Source organism: Juglans regia, chromosome 7 (assembly GCF_001411555.2).
Source record: "Juglans regia cultivar Chandler chromosome 7, Walnut 2.0, whole genome shotgun sequence".
Lineage (NCBI taxonomy): Eukaryota > Viridiplantae > Streptophyta > Magnoliopsida > Fagales > Juglandaceae > Juglans > Juglans regia.
In genome coordinates this window covers 43,857,992-43,885,606 of record NC_049907.1, presented here as the reverse complement: position 1 = coordinate 43,885,606, position 27,615 = coordinate 43,857,992, and the positions used below count along the sequence as shown (strand labels likewise).

Below are 27,615 nucleotides of genomic sequence, written 5' to 3'. Positions count from 1 at the left end.
CTAATTTGGAAGGGAAAGTCATGTTAATGCCATATGTCTTCATTGCCCTGTTATTGTATGTGTTCTCATTTTGACCACCAATTAATTGAGAAAATAAATAAATAAATAAAATAATAACTAAAAATCAAAGTTACATTTGGGTTTTTTGTTTGGAATTGGGAGGAAAGGAAATAAAGTCATCTCATGAAAGTAGATAACGTTTACGAAGTCAAAACCGAACTGCAATCTGGAATATATAACTGAATGATTCATTCCGTACAGCTAATTTGTATGGCAATACTCTATATTTTGCGTCTAAAATATAAAAATATTCTATATCAAATAGAAAATCACAAGTGGGATCTAAATAAACAAATAAATAATTGTAGGTGATACTCTTTATTGTCTCATATTTTTCAAATATCAAAATGCTAGATCACATAGGAAATCACCAGTGGGATCAAAATCAAACAACTTAATGGATTTTATGACTCTTTAATTTTAAATGAGAGATAAAATAGATTTAATTTTCGAATTCGGTACTTCTGTTACTAAATGGTGATTTATTTTTATTTTTATTTTGTAATCGAAGTACTAATATCATTAAACATATAGAGTCACAACATTCTTCCAATAGTAAAAACTATTATGCTGAAGCAGTGAGAAAGTGCTCCTAATCTTCCTCCAGCCAGTTAAGGAATCAGCCTTCATCCCAATAGAAACCTGTGCAATACTTCTTCTTCTAAATCAGCTAGTATCATTCATGCATAATTCGCCGAAAGCAACAACAGTTCTTCAACTTTTGCAAAGCACGTTCGGCAGAATAAATTGAAGCAATAGGGGGAGGGAGTCTATTGAGGGCACCAGTGGGTCTCGTTAAAACTGGATCAAACAATGACTTCAATGCATAGGAGATGCCTTCCATGCTCAATATCTAGGCTCAAGTATGATACACTAACAATATTGTATATAAAGAACCATGGAAATTAATCTAAACCCACATTCCAGGACCTCTGGCTTTCATTTAGAACTTGGGAGTAGTACAGAACGTTCTGACAGCAACTAGACCTGAAATCAAGAAGCCAAAGAGTTACTTCGATCAGTTGGATTCAATCACACATGCATAAGATCTAAGGCGGGCGGGCAGAGAAATGATATAAATCATCGCAAGACCAGATTTATGTGAGCGAAATATATCTGAATTTGAGATAAGAAACAACTATATCCAAGAACCATCCCAGGGAAACACAAATTTTATTATGTTTTAAACGCAAAGGGAACCCTAACCATATTTTCTACACAAGAATCTTTCAAAGTCTCTCAATGATATTGATGGAGTCTGCCCACAAAATGGCTTATAAAATGTTGGTCAACAACATTCAGCATAAAACAATTCACTCCTTTTGGTGAGACCGGACAGATAACATTGTTCTTACACACCCGAAGTCTCAAGGCTCCACTCAATCTGTCAACCTTTTGTCATTTCTTACAGACCTAACAAAGAGTTCAAATCCCACCAAATAGAACAGGCAACTTTTTTCTTTTTAATAAGTAATCCCACCAAATAGAATTGGCAACTTACAAGAGGTCATTAAATCTTGTAATTTTGATGCTAGATCTTAAAGTTCCCATGAAGGATCTTACACTTTGTGTCCTGTAACGTTTGATGCTAGATCTTACACTTCCCTATCCTCTCTGTCTCACTCCGATCCATCTCTGTCCCGTAACGTTTCGTTCAGACGAATATATGTAAAGGATCTTACACTTTTTTCTTTTCATCATAAGTTGGTCTGCAATGTTGTCCATGGGCATTTGATTGTGTTTTTACTGCACGTATGGGAAAGCAAATGGATTTTTCTGAAAGAGATGGACGTTGGGTGCATCTTACTGAAAGAGGGTGGAAGTTTGTGAAAAGTCTTCACTTGGAGTTAGCCGCGACACGCTGGTTCACCTTAACGCTGGAGGACTGCCTGAATGTGGGAAGAAGGGAGTTTTACACAGCCCATCGGGAAGGAGACACGGGTATCATAGCACAAAGGTGTTCTAACTCTCAAGGTGCTTTTATGGCGTTGGTGGAATGCAAACAGGGTGGTCGCCGAAACTGTATTTTCATCTCGGAAGACAAAGACGATAGGGGTTGGAGAAAACTAGTGGAGGTTCTAAGGGAGATTGGCAGAGAAGGCTGTGTTGTTGGGTTGGAACCACCAGCAATGACGGCAACTCCATATCAACTCCCTGCCCGGTCGTACATGGAGGCTCTGCAGAAACCGAGGATATTGGACTGGTGCCCGAGGACCAGGTAGCCTGGGTGCTAGTTCTGACTTGCGTAGTGGTATCGCCGTTGCTGTAGGGGATCAAAGCTATGGGAAGGTGGCAGGGGAGATGTTGGCCTTAATAAGGAAATGTTGCTTCGGGCTGTATCAGAAATGCAAACTCAAATATATGAGTGCAGAAAAATATACATGGGATGATATGCTGTGTTGAGATGGATAAGGGGGTGGGGATGATAACGATGCGTTGAGGAGGGTAAGGGGGTGGGGAGGGGATTGGATTAGGGGGTGGGTGGGGAGGGGATTGGATCGAGGGGTGGGTGGGGAGGGGAACATTGCGAAGATTGCGCTCTTGATAGAGCTTTTCCAGCTCTCTATTGTATTGTAGCTAATAGGGATGCTTCAGTGGCGGATGTGCGGGTGTTTTCCCACGGCTTTTACCAGTGGAACATCCTTTTTAATAGAGACCTTCATGATTGGGAATTGTCCACCGTTTCAGATTTTTTCAGATTGATATACTCCATGGGACACCTTACGGCACAGAGAGATAGAATGCAGTGGAGGTCCAATGACAGTAAGAACTGTAGAGTCAGGGTGAATTACAAAACATTGACATCACAAGCTAATGTTCCCTTCCCTTGGAAGAATATTTAGAGGTCTCGTGTGCCTTCTAATGTAGCTTTCTTTGTATGGATTGCTGCTCTTAGAAAGATTTTGACCACAAACAACTTGAGGAAGAGGCGATGCGTTGTGATGAATTGGTGTTATATGTGTAAAAAGAATGGAGAATCAGTAGATCACTTCTTATTGCACTGTGAGGTGGCGAAGGTGCTGTGGGATGAGATCTTTAGAAGGGTTGGTTGATGTTGCTTGGGTAATGCCATCGAGGGTGGTAGATTTATTGGGCTGTTGGAAAATTATTCAAGGTTGTTCCCAAGTGGCGACAGTGTGGAAGATGATCCCATTGTGCATCATGTGGTGTATTTGGTAGGAAATGAATGAGCGTTGTTTTGAAGACAAGGAGCGCACAGTGGCGAAGCTGCAGAATTTCTTTGTACACACTTCACTGCTTTGGTTTTCAGCTATTGTACTAAATGGGAACAGTACACATGACTTCTTGTCTTTAATTTACCGTTTATAGAATGCATTTAGGTGTTCTTTTGTATACCTCCTGTGTACACAGGATATACCTATTTCATTCAAATTTATAAAATTTATCTTACTTATAAAAATTTAAAAAAAAAAAGAAGAAGAGGTCATTAAACAAGTGTAATGCCTTTCTTACCACATAATGGAAGCACGGCGATTTTATGGCTCAGACTTGATAAGCTCTTCAATAGAGCTTCTGTACTTTGCAATGAAATCCCTGGTAACGAAATTATTCCAAAGAAAATAATCAGAACACATGTTAAACAAGCAAAGCATGTAATGCAAAAAAAAAAAAAACCACCCTCCAAATGCAAGGGGCAAATACCTCCGCCGATTCAACAACTGCTCACTTTCTTCTAGCTTCCGTTTCTGACCCTCAACTGTCTGCAAACAATACCCAGAAACTTTCCCCAGTTAAACAAAGCACCTCTGGAACTAAAGATGCATGCAAGATAAAGTCGTTATTATAGATGAATAAACTCTCAACATTCCAGAAAGCACAAGTTATAATGAACTTCAGGGGAATCTTTGATTGTGCGAAAATGATTATCAAAGAAGTCCATCCTTGAATGTTCCTACGAAAATTGAAGGACTCTACATTATTTGATTATGAATCTGGTTAGAAACATATCGTTATGAACAAGGTCATCACCTTGTAACCCAATAATGTTTATGACTGGTTTTTACTGGCGTACAGTGTTTTATCTCTAGAAGTTCTACTTTACTTTTGTTCAAAAAAAAAACCATTGTAACCCGATATAAAATGGATCCATTACTTCATTCCAAATTTCCAGTCGAAACAATGGATTTGTCTACCCTAAAACGTGCATAACATACAAAACGCACCCAATATAATCAATTATCAAACACCACGACTGATTTTTATAATATATGATTCACATAAAACAAAAAAAAATGATAACCTTAATAAAACTAGGGGTTGGCAATTACCATAGCCTTGGTGCTAATTGAACCCGAGATTGAATTCAGCAGATGTTGGCACTTCTCAAAGTGGTTGTTCAAATCACTGACCTTTGAAAACAATTACGCAATTAGTTAAACAAATAAATCCCAAAAACAAAAAGAGGCATGGAATTATGCGAAAGGAAAAACTGAGAAAAAAATTCATACCAGTGCATCTGACTGCTGATCCCTAGTTCCATGCTCGATCGCGTCCGCTAAATTCTCCACCATCTGTAATCCACATCACAAAAGAAAAATAAAATTAAAATAAAAAAACAACAACAAAATGCATGTATATATTAGGGTTTTCATTGGGTACATGTAAGAGGTGAAAGTGAGACGCCAGTGATTGGTGCTGATGGTGCTGTTGCTGTTGCTGCTGCTGCTGCTGCTGCTGCTGTTGCTGTTGCTGTTGCTGTTGTTGGAGGATACGTTGTTGTTGAAATTGTTGGAGTTGAACTTGTTGCTGCTGCTGTTGTGGTTGCGGGTGACTGAGGTAGAGATGGTCTTGATTTGGGGGTGTAGAGGTGTTACTGTGTGTCGGCACGGACGGAATCATAGTCCAGCTTCCTCCTGAGTAATGGTCCATCTCTCGCTCGCACGCTCTGCGTAGCTCGCCGGCGTACAATAATTGGGATATTTAGGGATTCTGCCAATCTCGCGGCCGGGCGCGCTCCTGAGAAAGGATGACTAGCTAGATATAAATACACGACGTCGTTGCAAGACTGCATGAAAAAGAGATAAGGCTCGCGACTCGACTGTTGGATTCGTTGAGCTGTCTGTACTATTCTGAAGCGAGGTCCACATAATCAACGTTTGGTTTATGTGAATTTTATATTTATTTTTTTTTTTAAATATAATATTTATATATTTTATGATTATAAATATTATATTTTTATTTATATTTATAGAGTGTAAATACCGCACAATTTTTTTGAATCAAGTGAGTAAATATAAAATTTATAAAAAAAATTAATTTTTTTAATAATAAATTTGACTCTATTTTTAGCTCCAAGAGAATGAGGAAGGACCATCCAGTATCTGCACAACTTACGACATCTCCAAGTGGACAAAACGACGGGGTTTATTTCCCCTAAAATCTCTAACAAAGTCACTGTTGTACGCACTCCCAAGTTCTGCTATCCATTTGATCGAATGATCAGCTGCCAACACTCGTAATTTTTTGAGACGGTGGGAGAGGAATCGGTGGAGCATAGAAAACATAGACCATACCTTTTTTGGTAGACATTTACAATTGATAAATACTCTAATTACAAAAAAATTATATAAAAATAATTTCACAAACTGACGTAATTTAACATAGTTCGTCAAATTATAAAATTATTTTTATTATAAAGTAGATTTAATAGATCAAATAAAGTCACGTCAGTTTATAAAATTGTTCTTGTATAATTCCTTTGAGGATGTAGCAATTACTCTTTACAATTAGCCCAGCCCAATACGTTGACATCACGTGTAACTGACAAATGGAATCTTAAAAACTTTACAATACAAAGAAATTCACATCCAAAATAAATGGTGCATTAAAGTTTTTCCTCTGGTTGAGGGGTATTACATTACTACCACAGCAAGGAAAAAGCAAAAGCAAAACCCACAAAGCTAAAGACCGCAATTGACAGTGTAGAAGGGAAAATTACACCAGGATGGGATGTTCATGTGCTTTATCCTTTCAATCAATTGACAACTTGTAAGGAGAGGAAAAAATATGAAGAGGCTGGCTGGGCTTAGGTGTACTTGAGAGCAAAAACCAAGCTGCAGAGACGTCCTGGGAGTGGGATAGATCTGCAGGATATTCAGAATTCTCAAATTGGCGTTCAACAAGGACCGGGGCTTTCCTTGGGGTGCTACAGCTGGCGCACGTGTGCTATACTTGATCCGCATGTGAATTCTGGCTGATCAACTGAATGTATCACAAGCTCAGGGTTTGGAGATTCTAACTCAAGTAAAACCTGTAAACAGCACCATTGCAAATTTCAAGCAGAAACATTTACAGCAGAGTTGGTAGTATATCATAATCTGAGAAGGGAAAATTATATGCGTTGCAATCTTTTCTTTAGTAGCAATGGAGGGGGGTCTTTCTTTCTATGACCAAAAACAAGCCAGAGAAAAATCTATTTTACTTGTTTTGCTTCTGAGATTAAACAAGGAGGTCTTTCATTAAGAAAGAAAAAAGAGACAAAGCAAATAACCAATAAAACATACATGTTAATATAAATGAAGTCACTACAACGACTAACCATGAAACTAGAGAAAATTTGAAGTCTAAATGATATACCAGGAAAACAATCACAAGGCAAACACTAATATGCGGTAAACAACGGGGGGAAAGATACAGTTTTTGGCATCTCCTACCACAATATTTTCCCCATGCTGAAGAATTGGAGCAGGGACATAAAGGTTGCATTGTGGCCCCATCATCTGTAGAAAGCACCATTTATTAATCCTCACAGAAAATGTAACACCTACTACAGACATAATGCCGAACCAGGCAACAAAACCACAAGAAAAACTACATAACATAGTGAAATAGTAGTTTACCGGCCAATATCTTCCAATATTAAATTCATTGACAAATGCAATCCCTTTACCCCAACCTCTAAATGATATGAATGTGTCTTTAACATGGTTTACATTGTCAATAGAGAAATGGCCGGCATAAAATGCTGGTTCTTCTGAAACATTCTCTGCATATGGAAAGTCATTGGCAATTCGTCAACTGTCTTGTCTCCATCATCATTCATAACCTCACTAATTAACACATACTTGGAACATGGATCGAATTTGCACTCATAAAAACAAAATATAATTAGGGAGAGTTGCTAAAGAAAATAAATCAATGAGTACAATAGAGCATTATTCTTGATTTTTTTATCATTTTTTGAGAACGGATAGACTTTTTTTTTTAATTGGTACCGAGCGTCCAGGAACAACGTCCCAACTAATCCCGGGGGTGCACAGGCCCTCAACAAGGAGTTTCTCACAAGTGCACCTCAGGTAATTCAAGGGGAAAATCCCCCAATCCGATGGCCCCTATAGATTGTTTGCACCCAAGGGGATTTGAACCTTAGACCTAAGAAGAGCAAACTCCCAAGCCCAAGGCTTTTACCACTTGAGAACAGATAGACTTACCTTTGGCTTTTCTGCGGGCTGAAGTTTTTGTCAATTCGGAATATGCAACCTGAATGATGGGATTAGCTCTTGGGACCTTGTTCAGGTTGTTCAAAGGAATTGAGAGCATTTTCCATTGGTGCAGAATTCTCCCATCCAGATAAACAAAAGACAATATACCCTGCAAGAAAGCACTCTGTTTTATAGATGTCAAGAGAGAAAGAAAAGTGCAATATTATGATATCAGTTAGGGAGCTAAGAAAGAATTACCTGAACAGAGACCAGGTCAAGCCTACTTATACCTTACATCATTAAAATCTTAACCTAGATATATTTATAGAACTTGGAACTTGTTCAGCAATTATAAACAACTGCACCCAAAGAATTAATGAGGACGATGAAGACAACAAAACGCCATATTTTGTTACTCATATCAGCAACTTTATCTAAAGAATCACTAAAAGTATTACACATAATTTTAAAACATGTAAAAAAATGACTCCGTTGTTTGGTATTAGTATTGGTATTGCCTTCAGATTTCATTAAATGCTGCATGTCTTAGACTGGAACAAAATTTTCTCGAACTTTAGTTTTTTAACCTTACAAATTCTGTCTTATTTTAAGTGTCCAAATCTACAGATTTATGGATGAATAGTCATATAGATAATCACGACACAGCGAGAAATTAACACATCAAGGTTTTGCTGGTAACCTACATTATCGAGTACAAAGGACTATAGTTCTGTTTTTATAAGTAAGAATTTCATAAGGTTCAATGGACTTCTCGCGACGTCGCCGGCAGCGAACAAATGATTATAGTTAGGTCAAGGAGTTCTCCAGAATGCAGTCTTATGGATAATCGAAGTAAAATTACATTTTTTTTTCTTTTCTGAGAAAGTAAACTGACCTCAAGTGTGACTGGAATTCATATCTCCACAATCATGCGTATGAAACGAGTTTTATATTTTTAGGAGTCAAATGACATAATAACTCTATGCTCAGAAATCAGATATGCAAAAACAACAACACAACTTTCTATTTTTCAACTTCTTTTACCTTCCTGTCAAACATGTATGGCCCATAATTTACGCGACCCATATTTTCAACCTACAAGAATAGAAAGGATTTAGAATTATTAAAAAGTTTATGATTAAAAGCATCAAATCATAACACTTCACTGATAAGCTGACAACCCTAAGTCAAATCGCTTGATCATTATAATGGTAATAACTAAAACAAGGTAGTGCAGTACCAAAACATATAAGCTGATGTTTGAGACACATTTAGTTTTGGGAAGGCCAAGTTTTCGATTCGACCATCTTTCAATTGTACCAACAAATATTGGTCTTCTACCATTATCTTCAGAAGAGCATGATATGAACACTTGGGCTCTGTCATGCACCTGCAGTCAATAAATGTAAGAGAAGTCAAGATTTTGTGTACTTTCTTAGGTTCCAAAGCTTTTATCAGACAAAAGGAAGAAACGCGTCATATTCTGATTCCATAGCAACAAATTGTACATATCAAATTAGTCAGCTTAAATAAAAATTAAGGGAAGGCTGCACCTTTGGTATGAATAGAATGCTTCCATCTTCCTTTGAAGGATATTCAGAGACATATAGTACGAAACCAAACATCTGAACAAAAAGAACATTCAAACTTTAAGTGTATGGCATTTAGCAGTTTGGGATCTTTATGAAGCAGCTGTAAACAACGTAATTTATAAGCTATGGGATATGATTCTTACTCACCTGGCCCACAGACTCCATTGAAATCGGATTTTCAGATTCAACCACCTCAATGGAATCCAACCTATTCAGGATATCAAAGAAAAGTCCTTTTCTCTGTAAGTGGATTAGGCCATATCCTGTCTTTTCATTATCGGAAGGCACTGAAGGAATAGACGCTGTGCTATATTGCTTTATAACCTTCCGAAGTTCTGAAAGCAGTAGACACATCTTTTCCCATCATAATTTGCAACAAAAGTTGAGTGGACTTGTGGCTCTAAAGGGGAAGTTGGTTAATATCATACCTTTGAATTTTGCATTGTTCACATCACCAGATTCCCTAATCGGTGCATCCTGGGAAAACAAGCATCAGTTAGGTGTGTGTATACTGCAAACCAATAATTCAATTTTATACAACAAAGAAGTCGATATTTTCCTCACATAATCATAAGACGTAAGGTCAGGCTTGTAATTAGTCTCATCTCCACCAGTATTTGCCCCACTATAGAATCCAAAGTTTGTACCGCCATGTGCCATCTGGAAATTAGAAAGTGCAGATCAAAATATTACCACAATAGTGATAACTTAATAGCAACAAATTTGGAATTTGAGAGCATACATATAGCACAGCAGAACCGTTTTGTGCCAAAATATTTTCCAGAGCAGCTGCAGTAAACTTAGCATTAGTCTCTGCGAGTTTCTCTCCCCAATGCGTAAGCCAACCTGTGTAAAACTCCCTGAGGTAACAAACATCATGGGACATGAAACCAAAGAACAATATTAGAATAATGAAAGTTAGCAAGATACTTGCGCTGAAAGTGGCGGTGACTTTCCAGGGGCATTGAACTCCTTTTGTAACTCAAATATTGGCCTAGGATCATCACCAGTAGTGAAGTCAACAGCTGAACGACAGAGAAAGAGTAGGTCATGACTACTTAGATGATTGTAAATATATATAAATTCTAACCCAGATACAAACACACACACAGAGAAATATGGGTTCGATAGGTATTGATGACAGAGAAATTAAATAAATGGTAAAAAATATAGAAAAAAAAAAAGAAAGATTAATTTCCTAACTTATTATTCAAGTTAAGTTTGATCTTGAACTTTACCTGAAAAGACAACATCTCCACGAATGGTTCCTTTCTCAAGAGTATCCCTAGAACCTCCATCTGTAGTATATCTGAAATCATTAAGATATAATCAGGGAAAGGATAAATAGAACCCTTTTGTAAATACAATGGCCAATAAACTATAAATTGAATGGAAGGTACTAAACAATAAATCAAGTAAAGGAAAGATTGATAATTCATAAATGCATGCATAAATTTATGAGGTTAAACTTGCATATTTCTGTATAGAACAAAGAAGGTCAGTCTAAAGAGAGAAAAACTCTTACAAAATTATATCATCCCCAAGGTGACCACGTGCCAAGGTGACTAGGTGATGAAGATAAGGTTTGTCATTTCCGTATGAACCATATTCATTTTCAATCTGTCAAAATAATCTCAGTATATTAGAACCTTATAAACATTAAAATCTAAAATTGTAAAAGTTGAACAAATTTGAGTTATTCACAAATGTTAACAATGATCAAGATTTTTATGATAGTTTTCATAAATTTTCCGATTCTTTTTTAGAAAATAAGATGAAATATCCATTATATACAATGTGCTCACTATTTAGGATTATCATTTGGAAGTACTTCCATTCCCTTTTTATGATATTTTTCTTGGTCATATAAGAGAGAGATGAGGTTTATCATTAAAAGTTTATAGATAAGCTACATCCATCAAACCATCTTATAAACAGTTTTCAATTTTTCCATGAACCTTTTGATCTTTATTTTTACCGTAACCTCACTGCACATTAACGAAATCCTATTTCTGAAATCAATCTAATTTGTTTATATTACAATCATTAAAATTTTCCCATGCATACATGATATTGAATGCCTCAGATTTGAACTTATTTTACACAATTCCCCAGACTTGGAATGGACCACCTTCCATCTTAAAAAGAGCTGCTGTTCAGTGTTTGCAAATAGGAAATTTAACTCTTGTTGTGTTCTAGTCAGAGAGTAACAACTCAACATACCTGAACCATTATAATAGGGCCTCCATTTTCATAAAGAAGAGGAGCTACAGTAGGAAGTAGGATTTCCCACCATCTTTCAACCTTAAAAAGTTCACAATAGATATTATTTAGTAGTAAAAAATTGAATTTTAAAGAATAATTGAAAGACAAACGGTAAATTTTAGAAACTAGAAAACTGACATACTAAATTTCTTCTTAAGTGAGACCACTCAAGCATGTAAAACATATTAATCTAAAAATGATAGCAGCAATCCTCCCAAGCAGTTTCACCAATAAAAATAAAATAAAATAAATCCCCCAAGCAGTTTTGTTTGCAGTTTTCTGTAAGAAAGACTCACCATGACCCCACGTGTTTTTTTTTTTGATAAGTAAAAGATCAATATTATATATATGAGTGAAGTAAGTATAGCCCATGTACACAGGAAGTATACAATAGAACACCTAATTACATTCTACGTGCGATAGATTAAAGACAAAAAATCATGAACATTGCCCCCCTGTAATACAATGGCGGAAAGCCAAGACAATAATGTGTGGAACAAATATTTCTTCAACTCGGCCAGTGTGCGTTCCTTATCTTCAAAGCAGCGCGCATTCCTTTCCGTCCAAATACACCACATGATGCACGACGGAATCATCTTCCATACCATTGCCACTTGATGACAACCTTGCATCTTCCTCCAACAACCCAACAGGTCCACCACTCTCATAGGCATAACCCAAGCTAAATCAACCCTTTGAAAAATCTCAGCCCACAATGCCCTTGCTACCTCACAATGTAGTAAGAGATGGTTCACCGATTCACCATTCTTTCTACACATGTAGCACCACTCCATGACTACACATCCTTTCTTTCTCAAGTTATCCGTGGTCAATATCTTCTCAAGGGCGGCACTCCAAACAAAAAAGGCTACTCTAGAAGGCACACGAGACCTCCATATATTCTTCCAGGGAAACGGAGTATTATCTTGAGATGTCAAGATGTTATAATACGCCTTCACTGTGCATAATTTATGATTGTTAGATCTCCATTTCAAACGATCATGTTGTGCTATAGGGATCCGTGTAGAATATAGTAATCTGAAAAAATCTGCAACAATAGATAATTCCCAGTCATGTAGGTCTCTACTAAAAAGAATGTTCCACTGATACGAACCATGAGAAAATAGTCGCACTTCCGCTACTGACGCCTCCTTATTAACTGCAATACGATATAGTGTCGGAAAAGCCCTTTCCAAAGTTTGATCTCCACACCACATGTCCCGCCAAAAACTTATTCGATTGCCCTCACCAATTACAAAACAGATTTGATTTGCAAAGCATGGCCACCCCTTCCTTATAAACTTCCATAAACCCACACCATATCCCCCTCTTACTTCGTTGGAACACCACCCTCCCCTAGCGACGCCATATCTAGCATCAACAGTTTCCTTCCACAATGCTCCCTCCTCCAAGTGATATCTCCAAAGCCATTTTCCCAATAAGGCTTTATTAAAAGTCCTCAAGTTACACACTCCCAGCCCTCCATTCACAACTGAGACACAAACTGTTTTCCATCTAACCAGATGAAATTTCTTCTCCTCCCCCATGCCTCCCCATAGGAATGCCCTAAAAAGTTTCTCCATCCTATTTACCACCCCTGCAGGCATAGGAAATAAGGATAGAAAGTATGTGGGAAGGTTAGTGAGTGTACTCTTAATAAGAGTGAGGCGACCCCCTTTTGATAAATATACTCGTTTCCATCCAGCCAATCTTTTCTCTATCTTCTCCATCACCCCATCCCAAATAGCTCTATTCTTAAACGTTGCTCCCAATGGAAGGCCCAGATATTTCATTGGAAAAGAAGACACTTTACATTCCAGCAAGCTTGCTAAACTGAGGATATTAGGAACCGCACCCACAGGAACCATTTCAGACTTACCTAGGTTCACTTTGAGCCCTGACACTGCTTCGAAGCAAAGTAACAATGCTCGTAGTGTTTGGATTTGGCTATTATCCGCTTCACAAAAGACTAAAGTATCATCTGCAAAAAGGAGATGTGAAATGATAATAGGGCCACTCGAGCCATTGCCCACCTGAAAACCAGCTAAAAACCCTCCTCCAACAACAGCCTGCATCATCCTACTTAGTGCCTCCATAACTATAACAAATAAAAGTGGGGATAGAGGATCTCCCTGCCGCAAACCCCGTGAACTATCAAAGAAACCAGCAGGTGTGCCGTTGACTAGAACTGAGAATCGGGCCGTGGATATACAATGACGCATCCATGAATTCCATCTAACCCCAAAACCACACCTCTCAAGCAAGTATAAGAGAAATTCCGAGTTCACATGATCATACGCCTTCTCCATGTCAAGCTTGCACACAACACCTGATCCTCCCTCCCGAAGTCTGTGGTCCAAACACTCATTTGCAATAAGTACCGAATCAAGAATTTGTCTCCCCCGAATAAATGCGTTCTGAGTCTTGGAAATGATATGCTCTAACACCGGGCTAAGCCGGTTGGCAAGAACCTTCGCAATAATCTTATACATGCAACTGATCAGACTTATTGGACGGAAGTCCTCAATAGTCAAAGCCCCATGTTTCTTGGGAATGAGAGCAATGAAAGTCGCATTGAAAGATTTTTCAAACTTTTGGGAAGAATGAAATTCATTAAAAACCTGCATTACATCACATTTCACAATATCCCAACAAGTTTGGAAAAAACCTATTGAGAAACCATCCGGACCCGGTGCTTTATCCTTATTCATCCCAGAGATGACCTTGTGAATCTCTTCTTCTGCAAAAGGCCTCTCTATATCACACGCTCTCTGTGAGTCAATTGCCTCGAAAGGCAAGGCATCAAGCTTCGGCCTCCAAGATTCGGATTCCGTGAGAAGGTTCTCATAATAGTGTACTATATGGTTTTCTAGCTCGGGAGGGGAAGAAATCACCTGAGAGTCTACTTGAAGCGACTCAATATCATTGTTGCGCCGGTGTGAATTAGCCACTTTGTGAAAAAACTTAGTGCATCTATCCCCTTCTTTCAACCAAAGGGCCCTGGATTTTTGACGCCATGAAATCTCTTCTGCCAACAGAACTCTTTCCAGGTTTGCCATAACTATACCCTTCCTCAAAACCACCTCCTCCGAGGTATCTCCCCCTAATTCTTTGCGCTCTAACTCTTGCAATTCCTCCAACATTGCAGACTTCTGATCGTCAATGTGACCAAACACTTCCAAGTTCCACTTCTTCAAGTCTTGTTTCAGCGCCTTTAACTTGCTTGCAAGAATGAAACTTGGAGTACCAACAAACTGATATGATGACCACCAAGCACTCACCTTCTCTACAAACCCATCCGCTGATAGCCACATATTTTCGAACTTAAAATATCGGCGGCCCCTGTGAATACCCCCGCAGTCTAGAAGAATAGGAAAATGATCTGAGCTAACTCGAGCTAACCGTTTCTGGCTTACTTCCGGATAATGGGCTTCCCACGAAGGAGAGACAAGGAATCTATCCAATCTCGACCAAACCCTCCCGTTTGACCAGGTGTATTCTCCTCCTACCAGAGGGAGATCCATGAGGTCTAGATCAAAGATAAACTCAGAAAAATCCTCCATAGCCGCAGAATTTCGGACATGCCCTGAACGTTCACTAGGAAACCTCGTAATGTTAAAATCACCCCCCAAACACCACGGCACTTCCCATAGTGAATATACGCCCGCCAACTCCTCCCACAACCTTCTCCTGTCCCTGTCCACATTAGGACCATAGGAACCTGCAAACGCCCATTCCCATCCATCAACCACATTTTTAAACCGCGTCGCAACCGAGAAATCTCCAATACACTCCTCAATCACCTCTACCACTCTTTTATCCCACATTATTAGAACTCCTCCTGAGGCTCCCAAAGAAGCCAAATAAGCCCAACCCACATACGAGCATCCCCATAAACTTCGTACAATTCTTCTATCAATGAATTGTAACTTTGTTTCTTGAAAACAAACCACATCCCCCTTCCACATCCGCAATAAAGATTTGATACGAAGGCGTTTATTGCGATCATTAAGCCCACGTACATTCCATGATAAAATCTTAGGCTTCATAAGAAACCTAGATTACCCCTCCCTTTCAATCTATCCCTTCCTCCACTCCCTTCCTTCGCATCATAATTAATAGAACAAGTTAGCCGTTTAAGTTCTCTATCCTGCTTTGAAGCTGATTTGGAATGGCTAGCTTCAAGTGCTATAAGAAGGGCCTTGAATTGTTCTTCATAACCTCCAAAAGAAATCCCTATCACTGCTTGAATCTCCTCTACCTTCTTGAAGACCCAATTTGATGGACAACTCCCATATTTAGGAGGAAGCGTACACAGAGGAGTTAGAGAAGCCCCCTCCTCTCCAATGTTATCAGAAGAAAGTAAAGCCAATTCCGAGCTACAAGTTAAAACTGGTTCACCCCTAGATTCGGCCAAAAATAAATGGTTCACCACTGGTGCATGCTCCGACAGCACCAGCAGCGCATCAGAGCCTTCCCCCACCTCGTGCGATTGGTTCTGTATCTTCAAAACCCCATGCGACAGCAGTACTTCATGCCCCTGTATTGAAACTTCATGCTCCGACATATTTGATAGCACAAGCATCCCATCAGTGCCTTCCCCCACCCCGTGCGACTGACTCTGTGTCTTCAAAACCCCAGGCGACAACGGCGAGTCAACGTACAAAGACCCAACCTTAGCCGACGCCTCTACCGACTCACCAATCACGGAGTCTGTGATAACAGGTTCACCATGATGGTCGACAGTGTCCATCGGAAATTTCTGTGTCAGTGTGAAGTCCGGCGAAACCCATATCGGCGTCGCTGGAGAGGAGCACACTGTCTGGACAGTGTCTACCAACTTGCCAACTTCTGTACCGGAGTGTAGTGCCTGTACAGACTCACCGTGGTGGTCGACGGCGTCCGGCGAGAGTTTCTGTGCCGGTGGGGAGTCCGGCACTATGCGTATCGGCGTCGTAGGAGGGATGCACTGGGCCGATATTTCGGTCTGCGCCCGAGACACCCGAGATACCCATGCTTTCTTTGGACCAGACCTCTGTTGACCAGGCCCAGGGCCCATTACGGCCCCTTCCTGCGCATGAGACATCTTACCCACCTGACCCAAGCCCATCTTCATAATTTCTTTCCCTTTAACGCATCATTTAAGACTGAAAATATCTTCTAAAAGAAACCCAATCTTCTCCTCCATTTCAGCCAACGACCGTAACAACATTTCCTCATTTAGCCCCAACATTTCACTGCCATCTTCCTTCTTTCTTCGCACGATCTCTGTACTGGACGTGTCTGGGACCACTACGTGAGGCAGTACATTTTGCACCACCTCTCGGTACGAACGAGAACCCAAGGCCATTGACAAAGGAGCATCTCCACCTCCCTTGTGTCCCTTCATCTTGCCTGCCTGAGAAGGCCCCAGAACACAGGCTCCTCTGTTTCTCCCACTCCAAACAGAGGAGGAGAAAGTGAGCTCCTTAATAGTGTCTTCAAAAATCCTCCATCCCTCACCCTTCCTCCCTTCCGGTACCACTATCATACCCCTCCTCTTATCGTGTCCAAACTCCGAAAGGGTGAAAAAACTACCATTGTGGTTGCATCCCCTCTCCACGTGTTTTAGGCTATAGCCTTATTCACAATATCCTTATAATAACACATAAAAATACAAAACATTTTGAAATATAATTTCTCTTGAATACACCACAAGTCTATGGAACATGATTAATTTGTAAAATAAAACACAGAAAAGACTTACAAAATGGAGGAAATCAGGATCTGATGATCTTAGTCTGATAGCTGGCTTTATGGCAAGTAACCAGGCAGGGAAACCCCCTAAATCCCACTCTGAAACAAAAAAGATATTTTGAATGACTATCATCCCAACAACATATCATATTACCATCAATTTCAAAACAAGAGAATAAAGCAAAAAACTAATATTTTTTATAAGCAAGCAAAAAACTAATAATATACATTCAATCTCACTGGCGGGCATAAACTAATAGCTATTTTGTGCAAACACTCATTTTTGTTATGAAAAAAGGGGATTCACAACACTAATAGGATTATCCAGCTCAATGTGCAATGAATTCCTGATACTATCGGAATTAGATTTGAATATGTACGCCTAGTAACCTGGTCATGCACAGTGAACTTCATAAATCAATAACAAATCATAAAGCTCCTAGATCTGTCTGTTATGGCTGACCTGCACATATATAAGGTCCAGGCCGAAGCATAACAAGGAAACCGAGTTTATGGCAGAGTTTGAGAAATGAAACTATATCTGCAATCCCCTCAAAAACTAGCTTTCCAGGTTTTGGTTCATGCAAATTCCAAGGAACATAAGTTTGAATAGTATTCAAACCCAAAGCCTTTGCTCTCAGTAATCTATCTTCCCAGTACTGCAGGGATAAAAGACAAACACCACATTATAACAAGAAAAGGTTTACTTAAACTGATAAGATTATTTTGTGTTCAACAAGATGGTCCATGAAATAAGATAACCACAAAGCTTAATAGTTCAGAAGAAGGTCAAGGGTGTATTTGCATGGATGTGAAACTTGGGGAGCTCCACAGATTTTCCAGCATGGGAACATTGAATAACTACATTTACTATATCAAGTGAAAGAGTTAATTATCAAAAGAGAGAGAGAGAGAGAGAGAGTTTACAGAAGCTTATTAGTGTTCAGCTTTCTATGCCTTATCCTATAAAATTATAGTTTTGTTCTTTTAACAGATATTCAATATCTTATTACCGGTCCCGATTATTTGAGATTAAGGTTGAGTTGAATTCAGTTGCGTCATAAAGCTTCAGCATCTTATTCTACATCATTGATCAGTGAAGTACCTTCTATTACAGGCTAAAATAACAAATGCATACCACCATCATATAAAACTCAAGTTATAAGGTGCTAATTGCTGAAAATCTTGCAATAAAAATACCTCTGGAAGAACCCGGAAATAATGCAAGTCACCCCCAATAATTTGGAAAGGCTGTCCATCTTTCCAGAACATGTCATTGGAGATCTCGAAATTTCGAGCAGTAACCTGATAACAACAATCAAATAAAAATCTTACCTCACTTAAATTCACGGCATCTTTCAGTGCCAAGAGAATAATTGCAAAATCAGTACGACACTTAAGTGCGGTTTACATTAGAAACAGCAAAAAGTCTCTGATTGGCAGCTAAAACACCATCCTGTCCAATTGCTCAGAAAAAGGTAGGCATCACAATGTCAAGATTTGGGTGAAAATGATCAAGCTCGAATGTTTTACTAAGAATCAAGTTGTTAGCTGAAGAAAAAAAGAAAAGAAAAGAAAAGAAGCAAATAAAGCAAATTTGTGCTGAATATATGTTTCCAAGTTAGAGACATTCTCCTTTCTTGATTGATAAATTAATAGCGAAATTTCAAGTTCTTTTCATTTCAATCACTCCTAAGCCAAGTTCAAATATTTCCATCGATTGCATAAAGCTAAGCCACAAGTCAAAAACCCAGAAATATACAACTGCAGTCGCATTTAAAAACACTATCTCAGAATCCAATATCCAAATTCCTTTAATTTCCTTCATTTTCTCATCAATCAAATACACACTTGTTCACCTTCGAACTAAAGCATTTCCTTCTAAACGAGCCAAACTGAGCCAGGAATTTTTTTCGCAAAACCCCGGAAACAATACCACGTTGAATTGCATTTAAAAATTACAATATCAAGACCAGAGAGCAAGAGAGAAAGAGCCTACTTTCTTGTGCCGAGAAGAGTGGCGGCGGGATTGGTTGGAGTGAGAGGTGAGAGAAGGGAGAGGAGCAAAGACAGGGACGAAGGCACAAACCACTATGATAGATAGGAAGGCGAAGAAGATGAAGGCGGTCGTGGATCTTGAGCTTCGCTTCCTCGCCATTGCCAAGTATTTCGAGGTCGACGACTTGAGAGTGTCGCAGTAGACACCCAATGCAATGCCGGTAATTTCGGCCAGAATCAATTATATCATTTTTTTTTTTTAAGTAATTCTAAACTGCGTAAACATCGTATAATTATTTAAAAATAAAATAAAATTTATTATTAAAAAATTAATTTTTTATTTAAATCTCATATTTTTTTTAAATAAATACGTAGTACACATTACACATTTCACAATTATAAATATATATATATTTTTTAAATCTTTTAATGATATTAAGACGTTTTCAGTCTTAATAATATTAAAACGTTTTTAGAGTGGAAAGTGATTCCATTCTCCTGCGTCTATTTTTAAATTTTAATTGAAATTGAAGGTAGTTTTTAGAAATTTTATTTATTTTTAATAAAATAGCATAATTGTATTAATTAATTATAAAATGAATTACAAAAAAGTTATAAGTGTATTATTACTCTTTTAAGTTTAGAGTGAGCTAGTTTGGTGCCTTTAAAAAAAAAAAGACAAATTTGAGATTTATATAACAAATTTACTTTTTAATATTATATATTATTTTTTTAAAAATAATACGAGACACTTATATTATTTATGCTGGTTTGGATTCAGAAATAAGATGAGATAGTTTTAGATAAAAGTTGAAAAAAAATATTATTATTATTTTAGAATTTAAAAAAATTAAATTGAGATTTAAAAAAATTAAATTATTTATTATATTTTATATAAAAATTTAAAAATTTAATAATAATAAAATGAAACACTTTCTAAATTCAAGCAGAATTTGATTTTTATAGACAATCGCTTTGGGCTCAATTTTCATGTGTATAATGATAGAATCTGCCTTTATAAGATGGGCCTAGTACTATTGAAAGCGAATTGGGCTATTCCCAGAGCCCAATTCGAACGTAATGAAGGTAGACTAGACGTACATGACTAGAGTCAATACATCTGGCTAATGAGTTTATTGGTGCTGTCAATTCACGAATCAAGAAAATAGAACGAACCCTAGTCTGAAAACAACTTCTTCCTAAAATTTATTCCCAACATAGCTTGAAGATCAAAGAAGACCTTGACTGACTAGCTCCTATACTCAATGTAAATGACATGGATAAGCATCAATGGCCCTAATTAATTTAATTTATGCCCTTCTTCTTTTGGCAAATGGTCCTAATCCCTACGAACCCAATTATACTCCCTGCCATTATACTGATCTTGAATATACAAAATAAGGAAAAAACCACTTGTGGCATCTGTTCAAAATATAGAAAAATTATATTTATCATCCGATATTTTCTTGTTAATGTGATATTAGATTATCGGTTCACTAGTATAATATAATAAATCGTCTCTAATTATTTAATGTCACGTTATGAGATAATAAGAATTGAGATGATGAATAACATTACTCTGTTCTTGATTATTGTAGCTAGTTAGCTTTTTATGAAACCTAATGTGTGTGTTTTTGTGTGTATTCATGTCATTTAAAAACTAATCTATAAGATATTATTTGAAAGCTATGATAAATACATAAAAAGGAGTAGTACTACTCCAGTCTCCAGCTGGCTAGCTTTTATGCATGCACCCTCCGTTCTATCAATAGATCAGGACAAAAACAAAAGTACCATTTGAGGCTGTTTTCATGGGGATCATGGGATGGCAACCTATATATATATATATATATATATATATATATATATATATAATGAAACCTAAAAAGGGAGAGGGGGGTGTAAAGAGGCGGGTCAAATAGAAAAGGTAAAATTATTAACCTAGCTACCTAGCTAAAGGAAAGGGGAGCATCTTTTGCAATGACAAGTCAACTGGCTCACAGCCCGTGCCTGGCCTGCAACATAAAAATACGCAAACAACAAACAAAACCTAATTCATGTTCATCATCAATATCCCATGCATGCCCAACACTCAGCAGCAGCTTTGATTAATCATGATGATCAGCTTTTGGAGATACCATCATATAAATATATATATATATATATATATATATATTATCCCATGAACTGTGCCCGACAAAAAGCACCCTATCTACAAGGCACCGATTATCAAAAACCGATCGAAGGTGGATTTAGGAACTGTGCTGTAGCCCACCACTCGATCTACTACTTTTCTGTAATCACCTTCCTGTCTGAGGCAAGCAGTGAAAGATATGTATGAACTTTATGAATTTGCAAACGTCAATGTTTATTTATTCTCCCCAGAGATCAGAATTCTAGTTTGGGAGATAGAGAGAATAAAATGACAAAGAAACATGTCATTATTGATCTTTTCAATGTCGACTCAGAGAAACCTTTATTGTTTAATGGCAAACAGGCCGCCTGCAGTAGTCTCTTAGCTACCTGTATAGCTCCCTCCCTCCTCATTATGTAATTTGTCCTGCCAATGATAACTACTACTCGCTCTACTGCAAGTACTTATTCAGATTCTAAATGAAGTTATTTGTAAGGGTTTATGGATTGCAGCTTGCTTCCCCAGGAAATGAATGAAGGTTCAGAGAGAAATCAAGCTAGCTGGAGCTAGAGATTATCGTATAAAGCATGCATCTAATATTTGATATTTCTCTTAAACATAAGATAAAGAGAAGTGGGGTGGGGATTCTGAGGAATTTTTTTATATATATTTGAACTTTTAACCCATTAAAGGCAGTGATTGACAGGTGTCAACACTGCTTTCGAAGCTAGTGCTTACATCTCCCCCCATTGACCTAACACTTCAATCTTATAAGTTTGGGATAAGCATCTTTTTCTCATGCCTCGATCGTTTTATAAAAGGTCGATCTCACTGGAATTAAGTAGTAGTACCACTTTATCTGATGATAGGCTAGCTAATGATGTGATAAAACTCACATTTTTATTGCTTAATCTCTCTTTTTCTCTCTCTCACGCGCATCCATAAAGATTAATGCAGGCATCTTTGAAAACATGTGTCCCAAAACTGTAATTGATCTTTCAAATCCTTAAATTATTATTTATATAATAACTTTAACTATATATTGATTAAGAAGCTAGAATGGTTCCGTACAAATGATTTATAAGGGCTCCATCTGATCATCATATTGCAATATTCTAAGCAGTAAAGTTCAGAACTATATAAGAGCTAGGCATTTGGGTCGTCACAAATTTGTTCAGAAGTCACTGCATGCACAGACTGCAGGAACCTTTCACCTATTTACATACATTGTACGTATAAATTAACCAAGTATATACATATATATATATATATTCTGAAATATCCTAGCTATAAGCTAGAAACAACCCAAATACCATTGGCTGTTTTTTTAAAGTAATTTCCTTTGTCAAATGTTATATTTGTCGTCCGATTAATTTACTTTTTTGAGCCACGTAAAAAGAAGGGCCGGGGGAAATAGACCTGATTCTTATAATTTTACATAAAAGAGGCAAGATATATATAAAATGGATATATGTAGCCGGCCGACGGGCATGATCTTACTAATCCGGTCTCTCCCTCGGGATTGAATCCCTAGCTATGATCTGGACCCACATCAGGTGTCAAACGGCATCTCTTTTTTTGTTTTGTGAACAAACAGGTAGCCATATCTATCTAAACCAATTAGCAAACTTGCACATCGATCTCTGCACATTTCACGAGTCTCTCCAATATTAATAGAGAATCCAATGCTTTTTGTACGTACCGGCCCTCATCATCTCATGTAATCCCTCAAAACTTCATACAAACATGTATCATGCATTGGCATATTCAAAATCTCACACTTCAAGGAGAGAGAGACATTATTATTATATGCAGGTGGGTCAGTTGGATGCAGCTTGCATGCTTTGGTTTTATTTAGCTATATATAATATTTTTTTTTTGTCCTCAAAGTGATTATTTTGTAATTCTACTTAGTTTTAGAACCAATAATTTAATGTACACATGTGTATAATTTAATGTACACATGTGTATAATTCTACTTAGTAGGAAAAATTAGAATTATACACATGTGTATAATTCTAATTTTTCCTACTGGACATAAGATCATTAAGGAAAATCATGATGAAGGAAAAAGGTAGCCATTGATTCCATTACCACTAAATCCTGCATATATATAGATATTCTATCAATGAAGTTAATTCCAATGATAAAAGATCATTATATATATAATATAAGTTGTCACAAAGTAATTAAGTACACATGCATTGAATATTATTGTTCATTTTGCCAAAAAATTAGTTATAAAGTTTGGAATTAAGTTTCTTGTTTCCATTCATATATTAATAATGATTAATCGAGAATGTGATTCCCACAAAAACAGGCCGGCCGGGAGTCTCTTAAGGAAACGCTTAAGTAGTACTACCGGTGCATGTATTTAATTCGATTTAAAATCGGAATTAACAACCTTATTAATCATATTTATTAAAAATAACTTTCATAATTAATATATAATATTATATATATAGCATGAATCATTGGGATATATGCATGCAGGTAAATTTAATTAATTAAGAAAAAAGAAACTCTTTTTGGCATTATATATCACGAAAGTACTATACGTTATAACTCAATCGATCCAAGATGTTTCACGTGAGTCAGAAAGCTGTAATGATCAATCTTGCATAGTAGCAATAATATTTGGATCACATGTGATGAGCAAAAACTGGTCCACACAACGGAACATTCTGAACTAGCTAGCTAGCAGCTGCTGCATGCTAGCTAGAATATTAAAAGTACAAAGAACTCTTTTCGCATTTAATATATATATAATGAAAACAAAGTGATATATATTCTTAATTTCTTGAAGTACTAGTAGTCATGTTTTCCATTGATCATGAGATCGAAGCAATTAATTTCTCCCTTGAAGTTGCTTGGTATCATTGCTTAATGAAAAATAAAACAACTAGGCTAGCTAGGGTTTCCCTTCCGGATATATATAATTAGTCTTTTAAAACTATAGAATACTTGAAAGTTACAAAGCTTTAATGTATAAAATGCCGACTAAAATTCATATAATAGCTAAGATACGGCATGGAAATAATAATATTTCAAACGAGTCCTTCCCTTTGGAAAGATTGATAGCACAAGAAAAGAAAATCCGAATTATAGTAAAAAAAAAGTTTCATATATATATATAGGAGCTAACCTTGCCAAGGTTTTTGGGGTTGATTTTGATGCTCGTTGGAAGTGTTCATGCAATTACCAAAACCAGTAATATTGAGAATGTCACTGTGAGAGAGAGCTCTAAGACCCAAAAAATCTCTAGTCAAACCTTCACCACCATGACTCCCGCCAGTTTCATGAGCCCTACTGAGATTGCTCCTGCTGTTGGGTGTTTTTGAGAGAGATTCATGCTGATTAACATCTTTCTTTGAATTCAAAATCCCTCCAAATGCATCCTCAAAAGAAGTTCCTTCAAACCCAGTGGAAGAAGAAAGAGAACCCACCATGTCATGAAGAAGGGAAGGAGGAACACCTGAGGCTGCACCAGTACTTGCTCCTGTAGTAGTGGTCGCTGCAGAGGCAGAAGGGCCTGCAGCTTTATTCCCAAAAGGAGCCAAGCCATGGGCAAACCCAGTGGCCATTTCTCCACGTGAGGACAAAATCGAGCCAAACTTACCAGTTGTATTGTTGCCAGAATCAGAAGCAGTAGGCACGTGAGCCTGGTGGGTGGGCCTCATCATGGTTGGTGATGAGCCAGTGTTGCTGCTTATGGTTGCACCCATCTGAGCTGCCTTCTGCAGCAATGCAGTGGCTGACATGTGTGGAGAGGGTGCTAGTAGGTAGGGAGGGAGAGTGGGGCCAAGACTAGGGTTAGAGTTCTGCGTTTCATGGAGGGCTAAATCTGGGTGAGTCTGTGCGAATTCTTGATGGTCTAATCTCGTGGAGAAGAATGACGATGATGAGGAGATATCTATAGGTGGTGGGCCAGGAAAAGCTAGCCATGGGGGTATCTCTTGCCTTAGACTGAAGCTTTGTTGCTCTTTCTTCAAAGAAAATGCGTGGAGGTCTTGGGGATTGAACTGGGGCGGGAGCTGGTTTATGTGAGACGCTGAAGGGCCAGGTTGAGAGGACAGAAGTTGGTTTGTTGTGATGGCTCTTGCACTCTCCTCTGCCAATGCATCACAGAAAGCTCTGTGGGTGATGAAACTATCCCTCCTGAAAACCAAAAAGAACAGACACAAGAAAACAAAAGCGAAATGTCACTAACTACTAAGACAACGCAAGGTGACAAAAGTATTGACTTTCTCACTTCGCTTCTCTATTTCTTTCTGCAACCCTTCTTTTTGGCTTTCTAGGAGCCATGGACAGACAGTGCACATTAGCTAGTGCATTAAATATTCGACACAGTACTAAGCAAACCACCGCCCCGGCCCCTCTACCTGATCGGGTGTAACAGTTGGATAGTCTAAATGCGCGAATACTGTACAGTCACGGTTCTCTAACGTATCAGATCAAGAATGTAAATTTTTATCGATCCAGAAACATTACGTATATTTGTGGTTTACTATTTATCTGGGATATGCAAAAATCCCATCCTCCGTTAACGAGGAGATCTGACTTTAGTGCTTTAAATAGGACTCATGCAATTCATGCCCTAAAATTAATGATTTGGAATTAGTTACCTTGAGAAAAGGGTTCCACAATCACATCTGTACTCCCTAGTGCCACAGGTCTTGGAGTGAGCTTTCCAATCTGATTGAACTGCATACCTCTTTGAGCACTTGTCACATTTCCACTTCTTCTCGCCATGCTTTCTGCAGAAGTGCTTCTTGATCCCAGTCAGGTCCCCAAGAGCCCTTGATGGGTCATGGTGCACACAGCTAGGTTCTGGGCACACGTACACCTTCTTCCTTACCTCTTTACTTGTTCTCTGCTTTAGCTTCCAAGGCAAATTATGCCCTCTTCTATGAAGTTGAAGATTCTGATCCCTTTGAAACCCTTTGTTACAGATCTCACAAATAAATCTGTTTGTTGCCAGGAGACTCTTGGGAGACAAAGCTATCACTTCCGCATCTGGGTCTGATTCGAAAACAAAGAGAAAGTCGAAACCCCAGGTAAGAAAAACGAAAATTATATCAAAGCATAAATACAGTATTACACAATTCAGCAAGTGGGGTTTGTGTATATATGGATTTGGAAAGACCTGGGTTGCCTGGAAGGTTTCTCTTTTTCTTCGCTGCAGGTTGAGTTTGGGGTGGCGGTGAAGCAAAGTGTTGTTGAGAATAGTTGTTCCCTAACTCAGTTCTGTTGCCTGAAGAAACACTTGCATCACCAGACGCAGAAGTCAAATTAGACATGTTTTCCTCCAGAACTGGCTGCTGTATCTGTTGTTGGAACATCAAACCTTTTATCATCTTCTTTTAGCTTAGAAATTCTTGATAACCTAAGGTTCCATCATGGGCCGTAGATCTAAAGAAAAAAACCAAAGAAGCAGCTAAATTAAGTAAAGAATAGTGGGAGAAAGAACCCAACAGAGGCAAAAGTGTATTTCTTAAGAATAGTGTCTGAAACCCAAAATCCCCGCTATACACCTTGAATATGGTTTCTTCTTGGTTTGGCACCAACCCAAGAGACAACTTTTTTTTTTTTAAAGCTAAAAAGAACCAAGCTGTGAGAGAGAGAGAGAGAGCCGAACCAGATCCTCTGGCTAACTTTTCTCCTTCATGGTTCGATATCCAAGCTTGCTAATACCAAAAAAATCCAACAATAGCCACACAAATATGAACAAAAAATAAAGAACCAGTTCTCAAAACTGTGAGAGAGAGAGAGAGAGAGAGAGATAGAGAGAGAGAGACGTGGATGAGAACAGATTCCCTTCTGTAATCCTCAAGCAGTCCAAAACAACACCCCAAAACCACAACCCATGGAGCCCTAAGGCTAACTCTGACGTTGCACTTTCTGTCTTTTCCTCTGTTCTCTTTCCCAGCCCCAGAAAAATCTTTTCCTTTTCTTTGTTGTATATTTGCTTTTAAAAAAGCTTAAGTTTCTGCTAAAACCTTTTGTTCAATCACCCCCTCTCCCACCTTTCCCATCTCTCATAAAGCAATCAGGAAGGGAAAACAAAAAATAGAAGGCAACCATGTAGATCATCATGTAGAAAGAAAGTATTATGCCGAGAGAGATCATACAGATATATATATATATATATCTTCTATCATGGCTAGGAGATCCTTCCCAGCTTTCTACAATTACAGTGACATGATTGATCCATTGATTAATTTCTAACCACATGGCTAAAAGCTCTTTCAACCCTTTTTATTACAACATTTTTATTTCTTTTATCTTTTATTTCATTATTACTCGCTGTTACTCCTAATAAAAAAGCTGAAAATCTGACCTTTTTGCATGCGGCTCATCAAAATATAAATAATAATAATTAAAGTAG

The 27,615-nt window shown here is 37.9% G+C and overlaps 3 protein-coding genes across 9 annotated transcripts; all 3 read right to left on the bottom strand.

Moving 5' to 3' along the window:
* Positions 1-355: 355 nt before the first annotated feature.
* Positions 356-5,087, bottom strand: LOC108991737 (mediator of RNA polymerase II transcription subunit 9). Its single transcript, XM_018966116.2, has 6 exons — positions 4,681-5,087; positions 4,530-4,592; positions 4,350-4,430; positions 3,724-3,782; positions 3,535-3,615; positions 356-1,047 (listed from the first exon to the last, which is right to left on the bottom strand). The coding sequence occupies exons 1-5, from the start codon at positions 4,948-4,950 to the stop codon at positions 3,558-3,560; spliced, it is 531 nt and encodes a 176-aa protein (XP_018821661.2). The 5' UTR covers positions 4,951-5,087; the 3' UTR covers positions 356-1,047; positions 3,535-3,557.
* A 777-nt stretch (positions 5,088-5,864) lies between these two features.
* LOC108991647 (beta-galactosidase 17-like) lies at positions 5,865-19,309 on the bottom strand. Of its 5 annotated transcripts, none has more exons than XM_035691683.1 (20): positions 19,095-19,309; positions 18,507-18,551; positions 18,296-18,400; positions 17,559-17,754; positions 17,106-17,194; positions 11,318-11,398; positions 10,620-10,714; positions 10,333-10,403; positions 10,029-10,119; positions 9,837-9,954; positions 9,659-9,754; positions 9,523-9,571; positions 9,242-9,429; positions 9,056-9,127; positions 8,743-8,892; positions 8,547-8,597; positions 7,512-7,671; positions 6,921-7,066; positions 6,735-6,800; positions 5,865-6,331 (listed from the first exon to the last, which is right to left on the bottom strand). In XM_035691683.1, exons 1-20 carry the CDS (start codon positions 19,251-19,253, stop codon positions 6,227-6,229), a joined length of 2,133 nt encoding a protein of 710 aa, XP_035547576.1. In that variant the 5' UTR covers positions 19,254-19,309; the 3' UTR covers positions 5,865-6,226. The 5 variants fall into 5 exon arrangements, with proteins under 5 accessions (XP_035547576.1, XP_035547578.1, XP_035547577.1 ...); XM_035691685.1 differs by having other exon boundaries at positions 19,185-19,309; XM_035691684.1 differs by lacking the exon at positions 18,507-18,551.
* Positions 19,310-24,144: 4,835 nt separating this feature from the next.
* Positions 24,145-27,325, bottom strand: LOC109012370 (protein indeterminate-domain 7-like). 3 transcript variants are annotated; one of them, XM_018993967.2, is made up of 4 exons: positions 26,866-27,325; positions 26,374-26,639; positions 25,853-26,249; positions 24,145-25,385 (listed from the first exon to the last, which is right to left on the bottom strand). In XM_018993967.2, exons 2-4 carry the CDS (start codon positions 26,582-26,584, stop codon positions 24,368-24,370), a joined length of 1,626 nt encoding a protein of 541 aa, XP_018849512.1. In that variant the 5' UTR covers positions 26,585-26,639; positions 26,866-27,325; the 3' UTR covers positions 24,145-24,367. The 3 variants fall into 3 exon arrangements, with proteins under 3 accessions (XP_018849512.1, XP_018849515.1, XP_018849514.1); XM_018993970.2 differs by having other exon boundaries at positions 26,374-26,554; XM_018993969.2 differs by lacking the exon at positions 26,866-27,325 and adding an exon at positions 26,762-26,858.
* Positions 27,326-27,615: the final 290 nt, after the last annotated feature.